At 40.3% G+C, this 18,148-nt stretch overlaps 1 protein-coding gene across 1 annotated transcript; it reads left to right on the top strand.

Annotated features, from left to right (window-relative positions):
• On the top strand, positions 7,893-9,954 carry LOC109849311 (putative mannan endo-1,4-beta-mannosidase 9). Its single transcript, XM_020419124.1, has 5 exons — positions 7,893-8,217; positions 8,381-8,575; positions 8,662-8,784; positions 8,878-9,080; positions 9,493-9,954. Exons 1-5 carry the CDS (start codon positions 8,005-8,007, stop codon positions 9,884-9,886), a joined length of 1,128 nt encoding a protein of 375 aa, XP_020274713.1. The 5' UTR covers positions 7,893-8,004; the 3' UTR covers positions 9,887-9,954.

Below are 18,148 nucleotides of genomic sequence, written 5' to 3'. Positions count from 1 at the left end.
CTTTCTGCTTTCGTGCGCGCGCACGCGAGGACCGCTCGTCCTCGAGATCATGCCGCGCCGCCTGCCCTCTGTGCCGCGCCGCTCGTCTGCCCACGCCAGCCCACGACGTCGCGTCAGAGCTCGTGCTCGAGCTCTCATTTTTCTCCCGAGCGCGCACTTCTTCTCCCGCCTGATTTTTTCGGTTCAACCCCCTTTCCTCGCCTATAAATAGAGAGGTGGGGGTGTAGAGAAATTAGTGGGGTAAAAATCTCAAGAGGAGTTTTTTGAGAGAAAAGAAAGAAAGGAAGAGAGAACTTGTAAAGTTTGGTATTTTTCTTCATAGTGAAAACCCCCCTCCTGTGGACATAGGCTAGTTAGCCGAACCACGTAAATCTCGTGTTTGTATTTGTATTATCTGTGAGTTGTCATAGCTTGTAGGTTCCCTCGATATTTCAGTCCTAGAACTGATGAGAGGAAGAGTGTATATTTTACTTTGATGAAATATATCACTTTCGATTCTTGTTTCCTTTGAGAAATAAGAATTTCACTATCTATTCTAGTTTCCTTTGAGAAACAAGAATATAGAGGTTGACTTGTGCTTTTGTGACAACAATAGCCAGTGCTATCTCTTAGGTGATATCGCTTCCGCGGCGGTGGGCGTGACTCCACCCCAACAATTAGTATCAGAGCCCTTATTCAGACTGGAGGTGGTAAAATTTCTGATCTGAGGTGATGGTTGAATATTGTGTGGTAAAACACAAAGAAATTGTTAAAAATTCCTGAGAGAAGCGGATTGACATAATACAAGCGGAAAATGGCTTCTACAAGTAAAACAAGTAAAGTTGGAAAATACGAGATTGAAAAATTTAATGGGAAAAATGATTTTTCCTATTGGAGGATGCAGATGAAAAATTCGCTAATTTCGCAAAAATTGCACAAGGCTTTGGCCGGAAAAAAGAAGAACAAAAATATGTCTGATGAGGATTGGGAGGAGCTGGATCTGGAAGCACGGGCGTCTATTATCCTTTGCCTTGAAAGAGATGTAGCTTTCTTGGTAGACGGGGAGGAAACGGCTGCGGGCGTGTGGTTGAAGTTAGAAAGCACCTTCATGACGAAGAGTCTAACGAACCGGATCTATTTAAAATCCAAATTGTATACTTGCAAGATGCGATAGGATCATATCGGATTTGAAAGACATTGAGGTGACAGTGGAAGACGAGGATCAGACGCTTCTACTGCTTCTATCTCTGCTGAAGTCTTATGAGAACCTGGTGCAAACACTGATGCTTGTGGGTGATACTTTGTCGATGGATGAGACTAGAACGTCACTTCTAGTGGATGACCTTCAAAAAATTACAACTAGTGATATGGCCACGGGTGGTAACAAAGAACAAGCGCATGGACTATTTGCCAGAGGAAGAGGCAATAAGCGAGGAAAAGGCAAGGGAGGAAAGTCTAGATCTAAATCGAGACCTCTTGCGGGACGAGCGTGTTTCAAATGCGGTGAAGTTGGGCATTTCAAGGTCGATTATCCTAACAAGAGAGTAGGTGGGAAAAAGAACAACAACAAGACTGAAAGATGAGAAGGCAAGGAAGAGGCGAGCTACGCTTCAGAGGATGGGAGCGATAAGGAATGTTATGTCATCACAGGTGGCGAGGATACCTCCGGGAAGTGGATTCTTGATTCTGGTTGCTCTTACCACATGTGTCCAAATAGGAAGTTGTTTACTACCTATAGGAGCATTGATGGTGGAACCGTTTTGATGGGGAACAACCATGCTTGTAAAATGGTGGGGCTAGGTAATATCAAAATCAAGACGCATGATGGAGTAGTTAGAACCCTGACGGACGTACGACATGTTCCCGACTTGCGGAAGAATCTCATCTCAGTCGGTGCTTTGGACTCTGGGGGTTGCAAGATCGTAACAGAGAACGGAGTGAAGAGGGTTGTTCGGGGTTCCTTAACAGTGATGAAGGGCGTTCGTCTCGGTAATCTATATACTCTCTGGGTACGACGGTGACGGGAGATACAGTAGTTGGAGCTGAAGGAAGTGGTGGAGACCCATGTGAGCACACACGGTTATGACATAGGCGGCTTGGGCACATGTCAGAGAAGGGTCTGGATTTGCTCGGTAAAGAGGGTTTGCTAAAGAATCTGAAGAAACCTTGCATGGATTTTTGTGAGGATTGTGTGTATGGAAAGGCGCACAGGGTCCAGTTTCTGAGGAGCAATCACAAGAGCAGAGGGATACTAGATTATGTGCACACGGATGTTTGGGGTCCGGCTTCGACAACTTCCAAGGGTGGTTCCAGATATTTTGTCTCATTCATAAATGATCATTCTAGGTATGCTTGGATTTATTTTCTAAAGCATAAGAATGAGGTATTTGAGACATTCAAGAAGTGGAAGGCGATGGTTGAGAACAGGACAGAGAAGAAATTTAAGATGCTGAGATCTGACAACGATACAGAGTACACAGATGGTGCCTTCAAGGAGTTCTGTGATCATGAGGGCATTGCTAGACACTGGACAGTTAGATCTACACCACAGCAGAATAGGGTCGCGGAAAGACTGAACCGAACACTGCGGGAGAAAACAGTGAGTATGCGATCATATACTGGTTTAGGCAAAGAATGGTGGGTAGAATCGATTGCTACAACTTGCTATATAGTGAATCGATCTCCACATTCGACATTGGACGGTGACACACCCTATCGGGTGTGGTCAGGGGAGCATGCAGATTATGAAAGGCTCCGGATTTTCGGTTGTACAACCTACTATCACGTCAACGAAGGAAAGCTTGATGCGAGGGCTAAGAAGGCAAATTTCTTGGGGTATGCAAAGGGCGTAAAAGGCTACCGCCTTTGGTGTACAGAAAATTCAAAGTTTGTGATCAGCAGGGATGTTACCTTTGATGAGAAGTCCATGATTACTAGGGTGCCCAATGATGATGGTGTTGAGACTGTTGGGACTTCCAAGTCCCAGGTTATTGAGATAGAACCCAAAGACCAACCAGGTTCTAATCATGTTCAAGTGGGAAATCAGGTAGATGATGAGCTTGAGCAAGAGGAGGTTCAGTAGGAGAATACACAGGCACTACAACAGCAGCAGCTCGAGGATAGCTTGGCTTCCACTAGGCCAGCGAGCATACAAGCAGGTTCAGAAGCTGGGGGCTGATTAACCCCTGAAGCACTATAGGCATGTTAATTTGGTTGAGTACGCACTCTCGGTGGAGGAAGATGAGCCGGTCTCCTTCAATGAAGCTATTTAGGATAAAGATAGCGAGAGTTGGTTGGCTGCGATGGAGGAGGAGATGGAATCTCTCCGAAAAAACCAAACATGGGAGGTGGTCCCATTGCCCGTAGGAAAGAAAGCTATAGGTTGTAAGTGGCTGTATAAAAGAAAGGAAGATCCTTCAGAGCTCGGTGGTACGAGGTACAAGGCGAGGCTAGTGGCTAAGGGATTTGCACAAAGAGAGGGTGTGGATTACAATGAGATATTTTCTCCGGTGGTAAAACACACTTCTATTCGGGTGCTATTGAGTATTGTTGCTCATGGTGATCTTGAGCTGGAACAACTCGATGTTAAGACGACCTTCTTGCATGGAGACTTGGATGAAGAGATCTTTATGCATCAACCTGAGGGATACAAGGTTGAGGACAAGGAGAATCATGTATGTCGCTTGAGAAAGTCACTTTACGGATTGAAGCAATCTTCGCGACAGTGGTATAAGCGATTTGACTCTTTCATGCTGAAGCATGGGTTTTCCCGAAGTGACTATGATTGTTGTGTTTACATTCGGAAGCTTCGTGGATGTGATTATATTTATCTCCTTTTGTATGTGGATGACATGCTTATTGCATCAAAGAACAAGGTGGAGATAGGGTGATTATATTTATCTCCTTTTGTATGTGGATGACATGCTTATTGCATCAAAGAACAAGGTGGAGATAGATAAGCTGAAATCTCAACTTAGCAATGAGTTCGAGATGAAGAACATGGGTGCTGCTAGGAAAATACTGGGTATGGAGATTAGAAGAGAGCGGGCGAATCGACGATTGTTCTTGAGTCAGAAGGGCTACATAGAGCGGGTGATCGTGAGGTTCGGGATGCAAAGTGCAAAGTTGGTGGTGACAACTTTATCCTTAAACCATCGGAGTTGGTTGTACGTAGGGAAAATTGCAAAGAAGAGAACAAAGAAATTTGACTTGTATTCCTTTGATTCTGATTACAATTTGATTACAAAAGAGAAGAGAACGAATTTGATTCTCTCATTTGTTTAAAACTGAGTTCTTCTTGGTAGCGATGGAATGCCTCCCTCGATTGCTCACGTCGAGTTTGCTCTCCGTTGACGATCCGCACGTCTTGATTCACTGGAACGATGTCTTCTCCTCACGATTTGACATTGTGGAGAACTTGCGTGGCAAGTTTTAGAACTCTGGATGAGTTGATAACTCTGCACGAGTTGGAAACTCTTGAAAAAGAGTTAAATTGAACCGGGGATCGGTTTTCAAGCCAAGGCCGAAGGCTCTCAGGACTGATCCCAAAAGATGAATGTCGATCTCTTCTGCTGCCAAGTCCCAGATCCGAAAAAATGCCAGCCTTCAGTGGTCGATCTGAGCCAAGAAATTCCAACCCTGAACTCAGTTGAGTTTATTCCTTTTATAGGGGATTAAGGGGGTGTAACTGCCCTCTAAATCCGCTCCTAAGTGGGCGTGATTTCCTCAGATCGTGGGGAAAACGGTTCTGAAACCGTTCGACTCATATTTGAATGCGTCAAACGCCTAACCTGGCATTCAGGACCCTAACCTCGCGTCTTAGGATTGAGACGCGAGGTTGGGTGTTGACTGAACATCCAGAACGCGAGGGTCGCTCACGTTTCGCTTGTTGTAACGCGGGTTCGACCCCGGCGACCTCCGTGTTTTGGTCTTAGAGCGCGGTGATGAGTTCCGCATCTTGTCTTGAAGAGATTATCACAAAGTAATCTCTTTTGTCATAGCGTTGCAAAGATCATTGTCTTGTAATCTTCGTCTTGGCTCCTTGAGAATATGAGAGTCGTCAGATTGTAACTCCCGATGTTGATTATGAATACTGTTGAACTAGAGCTCTCATCGGTTGTCGTGAATATCGTCAGATTGTAACCTTCAGCGATCTACGTGAAAGTCTTCAACTTGTAGCCTTCTGGAAGTTGTCAGATTGTAACTTTCATCATCGGTGTTTGATGGAGGATAAGCTATCTATTGTGATTTTTAGACAGCCTACAGCTCCACACTTTAGGCTTTCAGGTAAACAATCTCCTACTACAGCGGAGATAAGGCACACATGGATCGTGTCCCTTATGCTAGTGCAGTTGGCAGCTTAATGTACGCAATGGTGTGTACACGCCCTGATATTTCACAGGTGGTTAGTGTGGTCAGCAGATTCATGGCGAATCCGGGAAAGGCGCACTGGGAAGCGGTGAAATGGGTCCTGAGGTACTTGAAAGGTACCGCGGATACGGGTCTGTGTTTTGGTAAAGATACATGTTAGATCGACGGGTATGTGGACTCAGATTATGCAGGCGATCTAGATAGACGACGATCTGCTACTGGTTATGTATTCAGGATACATGGAGTTCCAGTTACTTGGCGATCGATGTTGCAGGCTACAGTGGCACTTTCTACAACAGAGGCCGAGTATATGGCCATGGCGGAGGGAGTGAAGGATGCATTGTGGCTGTGGGGTCTTCTAGACGATTTGGGGATTGAGCAGGAGAGCGTGAATTTGTGGTGCGACAGTCAAAGTGCAATTCACTTGGCGAAGAATCAAGTTCACCATGCTCGTACCAAGCATATTGACGTCAGATATTATTTTGTGCGGGATGTCATAGAGGATGGTGATATTTCTCTCATGAAGGTGCATACGAATGAGAATCCCGCAGACATGTTAACCAAGGTGGTCACATGCAGCAAGTTCCAGCATTGCTTGGACTTGCTTCATATCAGCTCGTGTTGAGTTGCCCAAGAGGGCATGGCCCTGTGGGGGCAGAGATGGAGGTGAGGTGGAGACTATGTTGGAGTATAATTTCAGAACTACGGTTAGCTTGATCCCGGTGGAGGGTACGTAGGCAGTCGCAGTATAGTGACGTAGCTGGTTTGGCCTGGTTTGGCCTGGATATCTCTCTGGTGGAGTTCGTGGGGTTCTTCTGGTGTTCGTCCATAATTTGAGGTTTATCAAATGATGTACGAGGTGGGGAATTATGATCGTGGGAACGAGGGGGGGCCCACGCACGTGGGCATCTGCTTTTGGCCGCCTGCTTTCTGCTTTCGTGTGCGCGCACGCGAGGACCGCTCGTCCTCGAGATCATGCCGCGCCGCTCGTCTGCCCTCGCCAGCCCACAACATCACGTCAGAGCTCGTGCTCGAGCTCTCATTTTTCTCCCCCGCGCGCACTTCTTCTCCCGCCTGATTTTTTCGGTTCAACCCCCTTTCCTCGCTTATAAATAGAGAGGTGGGGTGTAGAGAAATTAGTGGGGTAAAAATCTCAAGAGGAGTTTTTTGAGAGAAAAGAAAGAAAGGAAGAGAGAACTTGTAAAGTTTGGTATTTTTCCTCATAGTGAAAAACCCCCCTCCCGTGGACGTAGGCTAGTTAGCCGAACCACGTAAATCTCGTGTTTGTATTTGTATTATCTGTAAGTTGCCATAGCTTGTAGGTTCCCTCGATATTTCAGTCCTAGAACTGATGAGAGGAAGAGTGTATATTTCACTTTGATGAAATATATCATTTTCGAATCTTGTTTCCTTTGAGAAATAAGAATTTCACTATCTATTCTAGTTTCCTTTGAGAAACAATAATATAAAGGTTGACTTGTACTTTTGTGACAACAATAGCCAGTGCTATCTCTCAGGTGATATCGCTTCTGCGGCAGTGGGCGTGACTCCGCCCCAACATGTTATTATATCAAGACTTCGCAGTTATAGTAAAGATTATATTTTTATATTTAATAAATATTTCTTGGCATTTATGTTATGCGAAGTTGGACACTCGTGGTCAGAGCCCTAAGACTATGTACCCAAAACATAGTGAACAAGTATTTTCTTGGGGAATTCTGTTTTGAGAAAATTATTCTAGAGTTTCAATCCATCATTGATGGCTTGGCTTTTGTGTATTCTGCGTGACATAATAGTTTGGAGATCGGTAATTAATTTTCTCTTCTTTTCTAATTAAAGACGATCATCTGCCACTATTTGAGGACGCAAAACATGTTCAGAACCTCTTTTACCTATTTTTATTTTGTTATGTAATTTATTCTAATCTCTGTTTTTTTATTTTTATTTTTATTTATGCAAAATTGCACCTAAATAGGATAATGTGATCTACTTTATTCTGTTAAAGGGTACTGATCACTTGACTCTCTTTTATATATATGATGCACAATTTGTGAAGAAATTATTACAAAAACAAATCACATAATTAGGATGCTCAAGATCCAGAGGTAGAACGTATTAAACATCATAGTATGATCATCTTCTGTATATGTACTTTCATAATTAGGATGTTTAAGTAACTTATCGTTTTCCTTGAAATAAGCAGAGAATTCAAGTTTTCAAAAGTTACAAGCATGAGCTCGCAATTCTAGCTCAACTCAAGTCAGTTAATCAACAAGCAGTCCCTTCTTTAAAATAACAACTGTCTCCACTATAATAAAAAAAAATTAACAGAAAATTTTCAACTAACCACCTTTTTCGGTGCTCATGTGCATCTCAATGTCCTCTACTTCACTCTCACCAAATCTTCAGCAGTAAAATTGGAAACCCTGTTTTTGTTTTCTTGCCTGCTCCTAAAACTCTATATAAACCCCCCAACATTCTCAACTCAAATCCTCCCAACTCTCTCATTCCTCAAACAACAAACAATCAACCACAATGAGCAAACAAGCCATTTGCAGTTTCCTTCTTTTAGCTCTACTTGTTCTCAAACCCTGCATTGGCAATGCCGAATCATCCAATAACGGGGGTTTCGCCTCGGCCAGTGGGACCCACTTCATGATGGACGGGCGACCATTCTATGCTAATGGGTTCAATGCTTATTGGATGATGTACATGGCAGGGGACCCGACAACAAGATATCAAGTTTCCAATGCATTTCAGCAAGCGGCAAGTTATGGACTTAATGTTGTCAGAACCTGGGCTTTCAGTGATGGAGGTTACAGGGCTCTGCAGGTTTCTCCTGGAAATTATGATGAGAATATGTTCAAGGTATATAACAGAATATACAGCTAGAGATTACAAATTTTCAGGTTTGATTATTGATTTTTGTGGGGTGCATTTTGTCAAAGGACTGTGTTAGTACACCAAAACTCTTTAAGTTATGATGAGTGTTGATGGTTGTATTTTATATTCTAACATATTTTATTTATAGGCATTGGACTTTGTAATTTCAGAGGCAAAGAGAAATAGGGTTTATTTGATTCTCAGTTTGGTGAATAACTGGGAGGGATATGGAGGAAAGAAGCAGTATGTGCAGTGGGCTAGGGATCAAGGACAGTGGTTGAATTCTGATGATGATTTCTTCAGAAGTTATCCCACAAAGCAATTCTACAAGAACCATATCAAGGTAATACACACACACACACACAAAATCTTCCTTAATTCGTAATAATCTATTTGGTATTCTTTTTACTTATTATTTCCATGATTCAGGCTATTCTCACAAGGGTGAACTCGATAACAGGAGTAATGTACAAGGATGATCCTACCATCTTTGCATGGGAGCTCATGAACGAACCCCGTTGCCAGAGCGATTACTCTGGTGCAACTCTACAGGTTTAAAATAAAGAATATGTACAAAATTTACATGGACAAAACTTGTGCTATATTGTAAAAATTTTGATAATTTTTCTTATGAATGCGTTATAGAATTGGATATCGGAAATGGCCGGTTATGTGAAATCGATTGATAGCAACCACATGCTTGAAGCTGGCTTAGAAGGATTCTATGGGGATTCAAGGCCTGACAGGAAACAATACAATCCTGGTTATGAAGTTGGGTCTGATTTCATCGCCAACAATCAGATCTCTCAAATTGATTTCACTACAATTCACATCTACCCTGATCAATGGTGAGTATCCTTAGTTTCTATAGCATGCTATGCTGCAAAAGAAGTTTAAAATTGATAATGAATCTTCTGAATCCTTGGTTGTACCAAATTTCTACAGTTGTAGGTTACCCACAAAGTAGAGATTTCGTTAGTTGGCATAACAGTATTGTAGAATTTCTCAGCAATCGAAGATGTTATTGGTCCGTATTGGAAATTTTTAGGATCTATCCACAGTCAAAGATATAGAGGATGCCTAGCCTCTTTTATAGCTATCCTAATTTTTTTGCACTTAGTAGTGCAAAAAAAGTGCCAAAAAACAACGCATCGTCTATATCTATACAGTATATGCACCCATCTTAACCACATATAACCCTCACAAACAACAACTTGCATAAGTTTACCTTTCAAAACATAACAAATTACGTTAATGCAGGATCAATGGTGCTGATGATAATGCACAAACAACATTCCTCCAGAGTTGGATTACATCACATACACAAGATGCGGGATCCTTAGGAAAACCACTCATGATCACAGAGTTTGGAAGATCATCGAAGCAATTCAGCTCAGCTCAGAGAGATGCATACTATTGGGCTGCATACAACACAATCTATGCATCGGCGAGATCTGGTGGTGCTTGCTCCGGTGCTCTCTTCTGGCAGTATCTAGGCCAAGGAATGGATAACTTCAGAGATGGGTATGAAGTTGTTTTCCAAGACTGCCCGACAACGGCAAGTATAATTTCGCAGCAGTCCCGGAGGATCGAGAGCCTGAATAATCCCATGACCGTATCTAATACCAAGAAACTTGAGAAGCTCAATAACTAGCTAGATATATATTATGTTATGCAAAGAGAAATATATATTATGTTATATGGATGCGTAAAAGCCCTTGTTGCTACTGCTCTAGAGCATAACAGTCAGCTCTGATAGCCTGTTCAGACTCATTTCTTGTAATGCTCTGAAAGCCTGTTCAGACTCATTTCTTGTAACCATATTCAAGGAACTCAAGAATGTTATATCATCAAAGGTACCATTTCTTTTTCTCGAAAGCGAGCAGAAGCTTGACTTCATTGAATGTAAGGTTATAATCTTCTTCGTTTTAAATTTTCTTTCTTTACCCAGTGCATCAAAACCGGCCATTTTTTTTTTGGTTGGTAATCAGGGTTGAGATAGAGTCATCACCCAAACATGAACTAATTAGTACACTAAATTCTAAAACGGTGCATAAAGTAGATTCAGTGCAACAGGAAGGTTTGTGTTTGCCAAGATAATGCTTTAGTTAGTAGTATCTATGCACATAGAATGTGCTGATCTCCAGTTTTTTTCAAAGGCAGCAGATACCTTGATTATTGGTTGCACAAAATTTTTGAGTTTGTAAAAGTTACAACGAAACCACCAGCATTTATATTCAATGTGAATCTAGCGCTTGTTATAATGTTACAGGGTTAGTTAGATTTACAACCTACTGTTATAGGTTTGAAAATTGTAACCAAAAAGTTGTAAATGCTGCTGAATCAAATTGACATAACACCAGTGACAGATAACTATCTAGCGGTTGTAAGTTATTAGTATTCTACCTTTTTGAGAGGTTAATGTTGCCCCCCTTTCATCTAACTAGAGATTGGAATTGTACTTGCAGTGACACTACTAACAAATTACTGATTAAAATAGGATACATATATTTTTAAGTGAAATTGTGAACGACTCCATCCCCCAAAGTGAATACTGTTAAAGGATAAACTCAAACATTGTCAGTTTATTTTTTAAGTTGTTTGGAGATAAGAACTCTGTTTAGTTTTCAGGTCTTAGAATTCTGTTTAGTTTAGTTTTCTGTTTACAGTTTTTTTTTCCAGAGATTATTAATAGAGTTGTACTCGGTTAAGAGGAATAAGAGAGAAGGAAAATATATGATTAAGAGTTGATAGAAAAGCTCAATTTGTTCTTGTTTTATTTCCTCTTCTTCAGCAATCAGAAACCTGCACGTTTCTGTCATCTGTTCTTGTTCATTAGCATTCTGTTTTTGTCAAATTGGTATCAGAGCTATGGTGAATTCAGGGAGTACATCGCTGGGGCAGATACCATTGCCACGACTCACCAAGACAAACTATGATAACTGGAGTATTCAGATGCGTGCGTTGCTTGGTGCGCAAGATGCATGGGAAGTAGTCGAAGTCGGCTATGAAGAGCCGGAAGCAACGGCCAATCAGACCGTGAATCAGATAAAGGCGTTGAAAGAAACGCGTATGAAAGACAAGACCGCTCTCTATTTATTGTTCCAAGCAGTGGATGAGTCCGGTTTCGAGAAAATTGCTGGTGCGGCAACTTCAAAGGAAGCGTGGGACACTTTGCAGAAGGTGTTCAAGGGCGCTGACCGAGTTAAACAAGTGCGGCTTCAAACTCTTCGAGGCGAGTTGGAGGCCATGAAGATGAAGGAGTCAGAAGGAATATCCGACTACATCACGCGTGTGCAAACAGTGGTGAGTCAACTCAAACGCAACGGAGAAACCCTAACTGAGGCAAGGGTTGTGGAGAAGATTCTACGGTCATTAACCGAGAATTTCGAGAATGTTGTATGTGCAATTGAGGAGTCGAGAAATTTGGAAGATATGACTGTCGATGATCTCGCTGGTTCTCTTGAGGCGCATGAACAACGGAAGAAGAAGAAGAAACAAGAGCTGCACGAGGAGGCCTTACAAGCTAAAGCAACTATCAAGGAGGACAAGGCGATGTACACACAGCAAAACCGAGGAAGGGGACGTGGCCGTGGAGGTCGCGGTTTTGGTCGTGGTGGAGGCCGCGGATGTGGAAATAATTATGAAGAAAAGGGCCAGCCGAGCCAACAAAATTGGCGTGGTCGAGGACGTGGTCGTGGGAGAGGTGGCCGGTCAAATCGTTCAAATGTCGAATGTCACAACTGCGGCAAGTATGGGCACTACGCAAAGGAGTGCTATTCAAGTGTAGAGTGCTACAATTGCGGCAAGTATGGGCACTATGCAAAGGATTGCTATTCCGAGAAAAAGGTGGAAGAAAATGTGAATCTAGTTGCGGAAGAGAAAACAAGTGACGACGGTGTTCTCATGATGGCTTGCAAGGACACTACTCCCGACAGCGACACGGTGTGGTACCTCGATACCGGCGCTAGTAATCACATGTGCGGGCACAAACACCTCTTTGTGGAGATGCAAAAGATAGAGGATGGGAACGTGTCATTTGGAGATGCGTCGAAGGTTCAAGTCAAGGGCCGAGGTAAAATCTATTTTTTTCAGAAAGATGGTAAAGAAGGGTCGATTGAGAATGTTTACTATGTGCCTGAATTGAAGAGTAACATCCTTAGCATGGGGCAACTAATGGAGAAGGGATATTCAGTTTTTATGAAAGACGAATTGAAGAGTAACATCCTTAGCATGGGGCAACTAATGGAGAAGGGATATTCAGTTTTTATGAAAGACAGGATGTTGCATTTGAAGGACAAAGGGGCAACTAATGGAGAAGGGATATTCAGTTTTTATGAAAGACAGGATGTTGCATTTGAAGGACAAAACAGGTCGGTTGCTTGCACATGTGGAGATGGCCAAGAATCGTATGTTCAAATCAACTTGAGAAACGTGCAAGAAAGGTGCTTGCAAGTTAACATGGAGGATAAAGCCTCGCTGTGGCACCTACGGTTCAGACACTTATATTACGGCGGCCTAAGAGAATTAGCAAAGAAGGATATGGTACACGGGCTACCAGACATGGATTACATCAAGAAATTCTGCGAGGGATGTGTGCTCGGCAAACAAGCGAGGAATACTTTTTCAAAGAAGGCTGAATATCGTGCAAGGAGGTCTCTCGAGTTGATACACACCGACATATGTGGTCCGATCACACCTAAATCATTTAGTGAGAAGAGGTACTTTATTACTTTCATTGACGATTACACAAGAAAGACTTGGGTGTATTTTTTGAAAGAAAAATCTGAGGCACTCGAGGCGTTCAAGAAATTCAAGGTGTTAGTAGAGAAAATGATCGGTCTTTATATCAAGGCTCTACGGTCAGATAGAGGCGGAGAATATATGTCAACCGCCTTCACGAGCTATTGCGAGGAACATGGGATCAAGATATTCTTAACCGCACCCTACTCACCTCAGCAAAACGGTGTGGCCGAGAGGAAGAACCGGACTATTCTTGACATGGTTCGGTCAATGTTGAAGAGCAAAGAGATGCCGAAAAATTTCTGGGCAGAGGCAGTGCAGTGTGCTGTGTATGTGCAAAACCGCTGTCCACATGCAAAACTGGAGGATAAAACACCGCAGGAAGCTTGGAGCGGACAGAAACCAACCGTATCACACTTAAAGGTATTCGGGAGTGTAGCGTACGCGCACGTACCAGATCAAAGAAGAACCAAACTAGATGATAAGAGCAAGAAGTATGTCTTCATCGGTTATGACGAGAAGACAAAAGCTTACAGGTTATTCGATGATGCGGCATAATTATGTATCAAAATTGCAAGTGCACAATTTATCAAGTTATAATATAAAAAATATCGATCCCACGAGGAAGGTGATTTTAAGAGATTATTAGAAATGGTTCTTATGTTTTGTGCATGACAATTAAGAATAAAGAATAAGTGTGATTTTGTTGAGTGATTGTTATGAATATATGCAAGAGGTAATAAATTGAATTTTAGAGGAGAGAAGGAAGAATTAAAGAATAAATGAAATCATAAGGCAAGAAATATGAATTAATAAAATCAAGAAATAAAACCAAAAATGAAAAGAAAATTTAAGAAAGTCAAGATGGAGGATTCAAAAGAGGTAAGAAATCTAGAATATAATCCACTAAGCAATTTCAATTACAAAACATAAACTATTCTCTTTTTATCATATTTCAACTTAGATTTATTAAGCATAGATTATCAAACCATTTAAGGAAAGTGTAACCTATCAAATTATCATCTAAGTTAAAATTACTATTCATGATAAGAACAACAACATGATAATAATCCTAGAATTCATAAGCATAACCTATCAAACCATTTAAGGAAAGCATAGATTATCAAATTCTTCTTCTACCGATTAGTTCTCTAGCTGATTATCCTAAACATGAACATTTTAAATGCAAGAGAATAATTCATACAATATAAAGGAAATTAGACTAGTTTCATACAATTCCAAGATTCTTACAAGAATTAAATTCACATCTTAAGAAATAAAAGTAAGAAGAAAAGGAACTAATTACAAAAATAAGAAAAGAAAAATCTAAACTATGAACAAGAAATAAATCTAATTACAAAGAAAATAAAAATCTAAACTACAAAATAAATTGCAGAAATTAAATGCAAGAAAAATAAATCTACTCTACAAATTAAAGTGCAAAAAGAAATAAAAAGACAAGAAAATAAATCTACACTACAAGCATGAATTTAAATCTAACTAATAAGCAATAATAAAGAAATTACTAAAAAGAAATAAAAGAGAAAAGAAATGCAAACCTTCAAATTGCTCTTCATCTCCATCCTCATCATTCAACAAAGAGGAGAAAGAACAAATTTAAAGAGGAAAAAATTATTTTTATTAATTGCAACTAAAGTTACAATTTTTGGAAGGCCTTCTCAATTAAGAGTAGCCCTCCTCTCCAAAAGGAGTTTACAAAATTTTCACACCTCTAACCCCTCACTCTCTACCCCTATTTATAGTAATCTTCAATGAATATGAGCCATTGGATTTGTCTTGAGCCCCAAGCAACAATCTCCACCTTTGATTTATTTGATTTTCAAAAGAAAACCAAAATCCAATTCTTAAGCCCATGTTCACTTGATTTTCCAAGTCTCTGCAGCAATCAAAAGCCAATTCATGTGATTGAATATTTGCAAAACAAAGTCCACTCATGATTTTCAATCTTCGGCCCATTTCTCCATTAAAATGTTTTTGATTTTCACAACCACATCACAAGTCCGGCCCATGTGGAGATTGAATCCAAATCCAATGTAAAAAAAATAAATGCTGGGTCCGGTCTTGTTCTCAGCAGCAACCAATGATTTTTCAAATCCGAAAAAAAATCTCAGCAAGTCCAAGGTCCATGAAGCTTTATTGACATTTGATTCTCAAAATATAAAAGTAAGAACCGGCCCACTTTAGCATTCCCAATTCATTCATGAAGTCTGGCCCAATTTGATTTTGAAATCAAAAGAAAATCCAAATTGAAGCAAAGTGTCCGGTCCTTTGATCCATTGATTTGCCTATATGGAGAAAAGTTGCAGCAAGTTGTCTTTAAAGTCCACTTGTGTTAAAGTTCACATTTTTGCATTCAAGTTTTTACTCTCTAATTCTTGGTGATTGTTTTCTATTTTAACGGGCTTTCTAAGTGACCATTTAACGAGTTTTGGGCCAATGAATCCCAACCCAATTGGGCTTAGGTCATTAAGTATAGAGATACTCCTTGGGCTTAATTGCTCAGTCAACTTAGTTGGTGCCTATTTTTCGCACTCTTCTTTTATAAGGTTAGTTTTTTTAATATATATATGTGTGTAAGTATATATAGTCTGGAAAAAAAATTGTGTAAATCAAGATATCTTGAAAAAAATATTTTCAACTCTAAGTTAAGCATGCAAAAATTTCATTATTTTTAATTAAAAGTCTAAGGTAAGACTTAAGTAAAGTATACTAGTTGAAAAATCATTTCTCAATAATTTTATTTGGAGTTATCATAAAAGGTGAACTTGAGTATGTCACTAACTAGGGATTAGAAAATTTAAAATCTATCAATTAGATCAATTATTACTTAACTCTATTAATTTGGCAAGTGACAATTTTTTTTTAACAAAAAGAAAGAAAAAAATGCAACTAAAAAGGTAAAATAACGGAAAATATGTATTTCTCACCCCCAAAAAGGTAAAATAAAGAGGAAAATATGTATTTCTAAGAGAAAAATATGTATTTCTCACCCCCACACCTAAATTTTGCATTGTCCTCAATGCAAATTCGCTGATGCACAAAGTAAAGCAGATAAGAATTAAAGAACTTACAGTTGTTCGGTTGACAATGATGATAAGGATCTGCAATTACTGTTAATATGAGGATGAAGAAATCAAATAAGAGAAAAAAAAGTAAATAATTATTTTTTATTTTATTTTTTTATAAATTTTTTTTAATTTTTTTTAAATTTTTTTTACAGATAATGAGGTTTATGAAGAACCAACACTTCTTCCTCTCCGAGCGTAGAAAATTCTAAAAATGGTTTCAGACGTTGACCATTTATTTTAAAAATATTACCATTTTTAGGATTTTCTATCTCGACAGCTCCATGTGGAAAAACTTGTTTGACAATAAATGGACCAGTCCATCTTGATCTTAATTTTCCCAGAAAAAGATGCAATTTTGAATTGTACAATAAAACTTTCTGTCCTGGAGAGAAATTTTTTCGCAAAATTGATTTATCATGAAAAATTTTGGTTTTCTCTTTGTAAATTTTTGAGTTTATGTATGCATCATTCCGAATTTCTTCCAACTCATTTATTTGAAGCAATCTGTTCTTACCTGCCGAGTCTGAGTCAAAATTTAACTGTTTTATTGCCCACATTGCTCTATGTTCCAACTCTACTGGTAGGTGACAAGCTTTCCCGAATACCAGTCTGTATGGTGACATCCCTAAATTGGCCTTAAAAGCTGTTCTATATGCCCACAGAGCACAGAGCATCATATAATTTTACAGACCAATCTTTTCTGTTATGGTTAACTGTTTTTTCTAAGATTTGTTTGATCTGCCTGTTTGTGACCTCTACTTGTCCACTGGTTTGGGGGTGATAAGGAGTTGACAATTTGTGTGTGATTGAATATTTTCTCATCAGAGCCTCGAAAGAACGGTTACAGAAATGTGTACCATTATTACTGATGATCGCTCGAGGTACTCCAAACCGGGCAAAAATGTTCTCTTTCAAAAACTTGACAATGACCTTGTTGTCATTAGTTTTGCAAGCTACCGCCTCAACCCATTTTGACATGTATTCAACGACTACTAGAATGTAGACATTTCCAAAGGAATTTGGAAATGGTCCCATGAAATCGATACCCCACAGATCAAAAAGTTCAACGGATAAAATGGGTTGTAAAGGCATCATATTTCTCCTAGTGACCTTCCCTAAAAGCTGACAGCGGTTACAGGTTTTGCAAAACTCGAATGAATCCTTAAAGAGAGTGGGCCAATACAGCCCAGATTGGAGAACTTTTTCAGCTGTTTTTCTCGGGCCAAAGTGGCCCCCACAAGCTTGCTCATGACAGAAGGATAGAACACTCCTAGTTTCTTCAGTGGGAACACACCTCCTAAAGATCTGATCAGGACAGTATTTGAACAGATATGGATCATCCCAGTAAAAGTATTTTACTTGGGAGAGAAAACGGGATCTATCCTGTTTGGACCAATGAGAAGGGATCTGGTTCATGACTATGTAGTTCACAATGTCGGCGAACCAGGGAACAGATTGGATTTCTAGGAGTTGTTCATCTGGAAAATGTTCATTGATTGGAACGGTTGATGTTGGTGCATTTGGGAGTCGAGAGAGGTGATCTGCTACGGGGTTCTCTGTTCCCCTTCTGTCAAGAATTTGAATGTCAAACTCTTGAAGAAGGAGAATCCATCTAATGAGCCGTGCTTTAGCATCCTTTTTGGTCAAAAGATACTTTAGTGCGGCATGATCAGTGAAAACTTTGGTTAAGGAACCGATGAGGTAGGACCTGAATTTTTCTAAGGCAAAGACTACAGCTAAAAACTCTTTCTCTGTGACAGAGTAGTTTTGCTGGGCATCATTCAGAGTCCTACTGGCGTAGTAGATCACATGCGGTTTTCCATCAAACCGTTGTCCTAAAACAGCACTGATCGTAGAGTCAGATGCATTACACATCAGTTCGAATGGTAAGGTCCAGTCCGGTGCATGAATGATAGGAGCTGTGGTTAGCTCCTTTTTCAGATATTCGAAAGCTTTGAGGCAGTCGGGGGAGAAGACAAATGATGTATCCTTGGCTAAAAGATTGGTCAAGGGTCTAGCAATTTTGCTGAAATCCTTGATGAAACGTCGGTAAAAACCAGCATGACCAAGAAACGATCTGACAT

This window comes from Asparagus officinalis, chromosome 7 (assembly GCF_001876935.1).
Source record: "Asparagus officinalis chromosome 7, Aspof.V1, whole genome shotgun sequence".
Lineage (NCBI taxonomy): Eukaryota > Viridiplantae > Streptophyta > Magnoliopsida > Asparagales > Asparagaceae > Asparagus > Asparagus officinalis.
The sequence above is the reverse complement of the archived record's forward strand: the minus strand, read 5'-3'. Positions and strand labels throughout refer to the sequence as shown.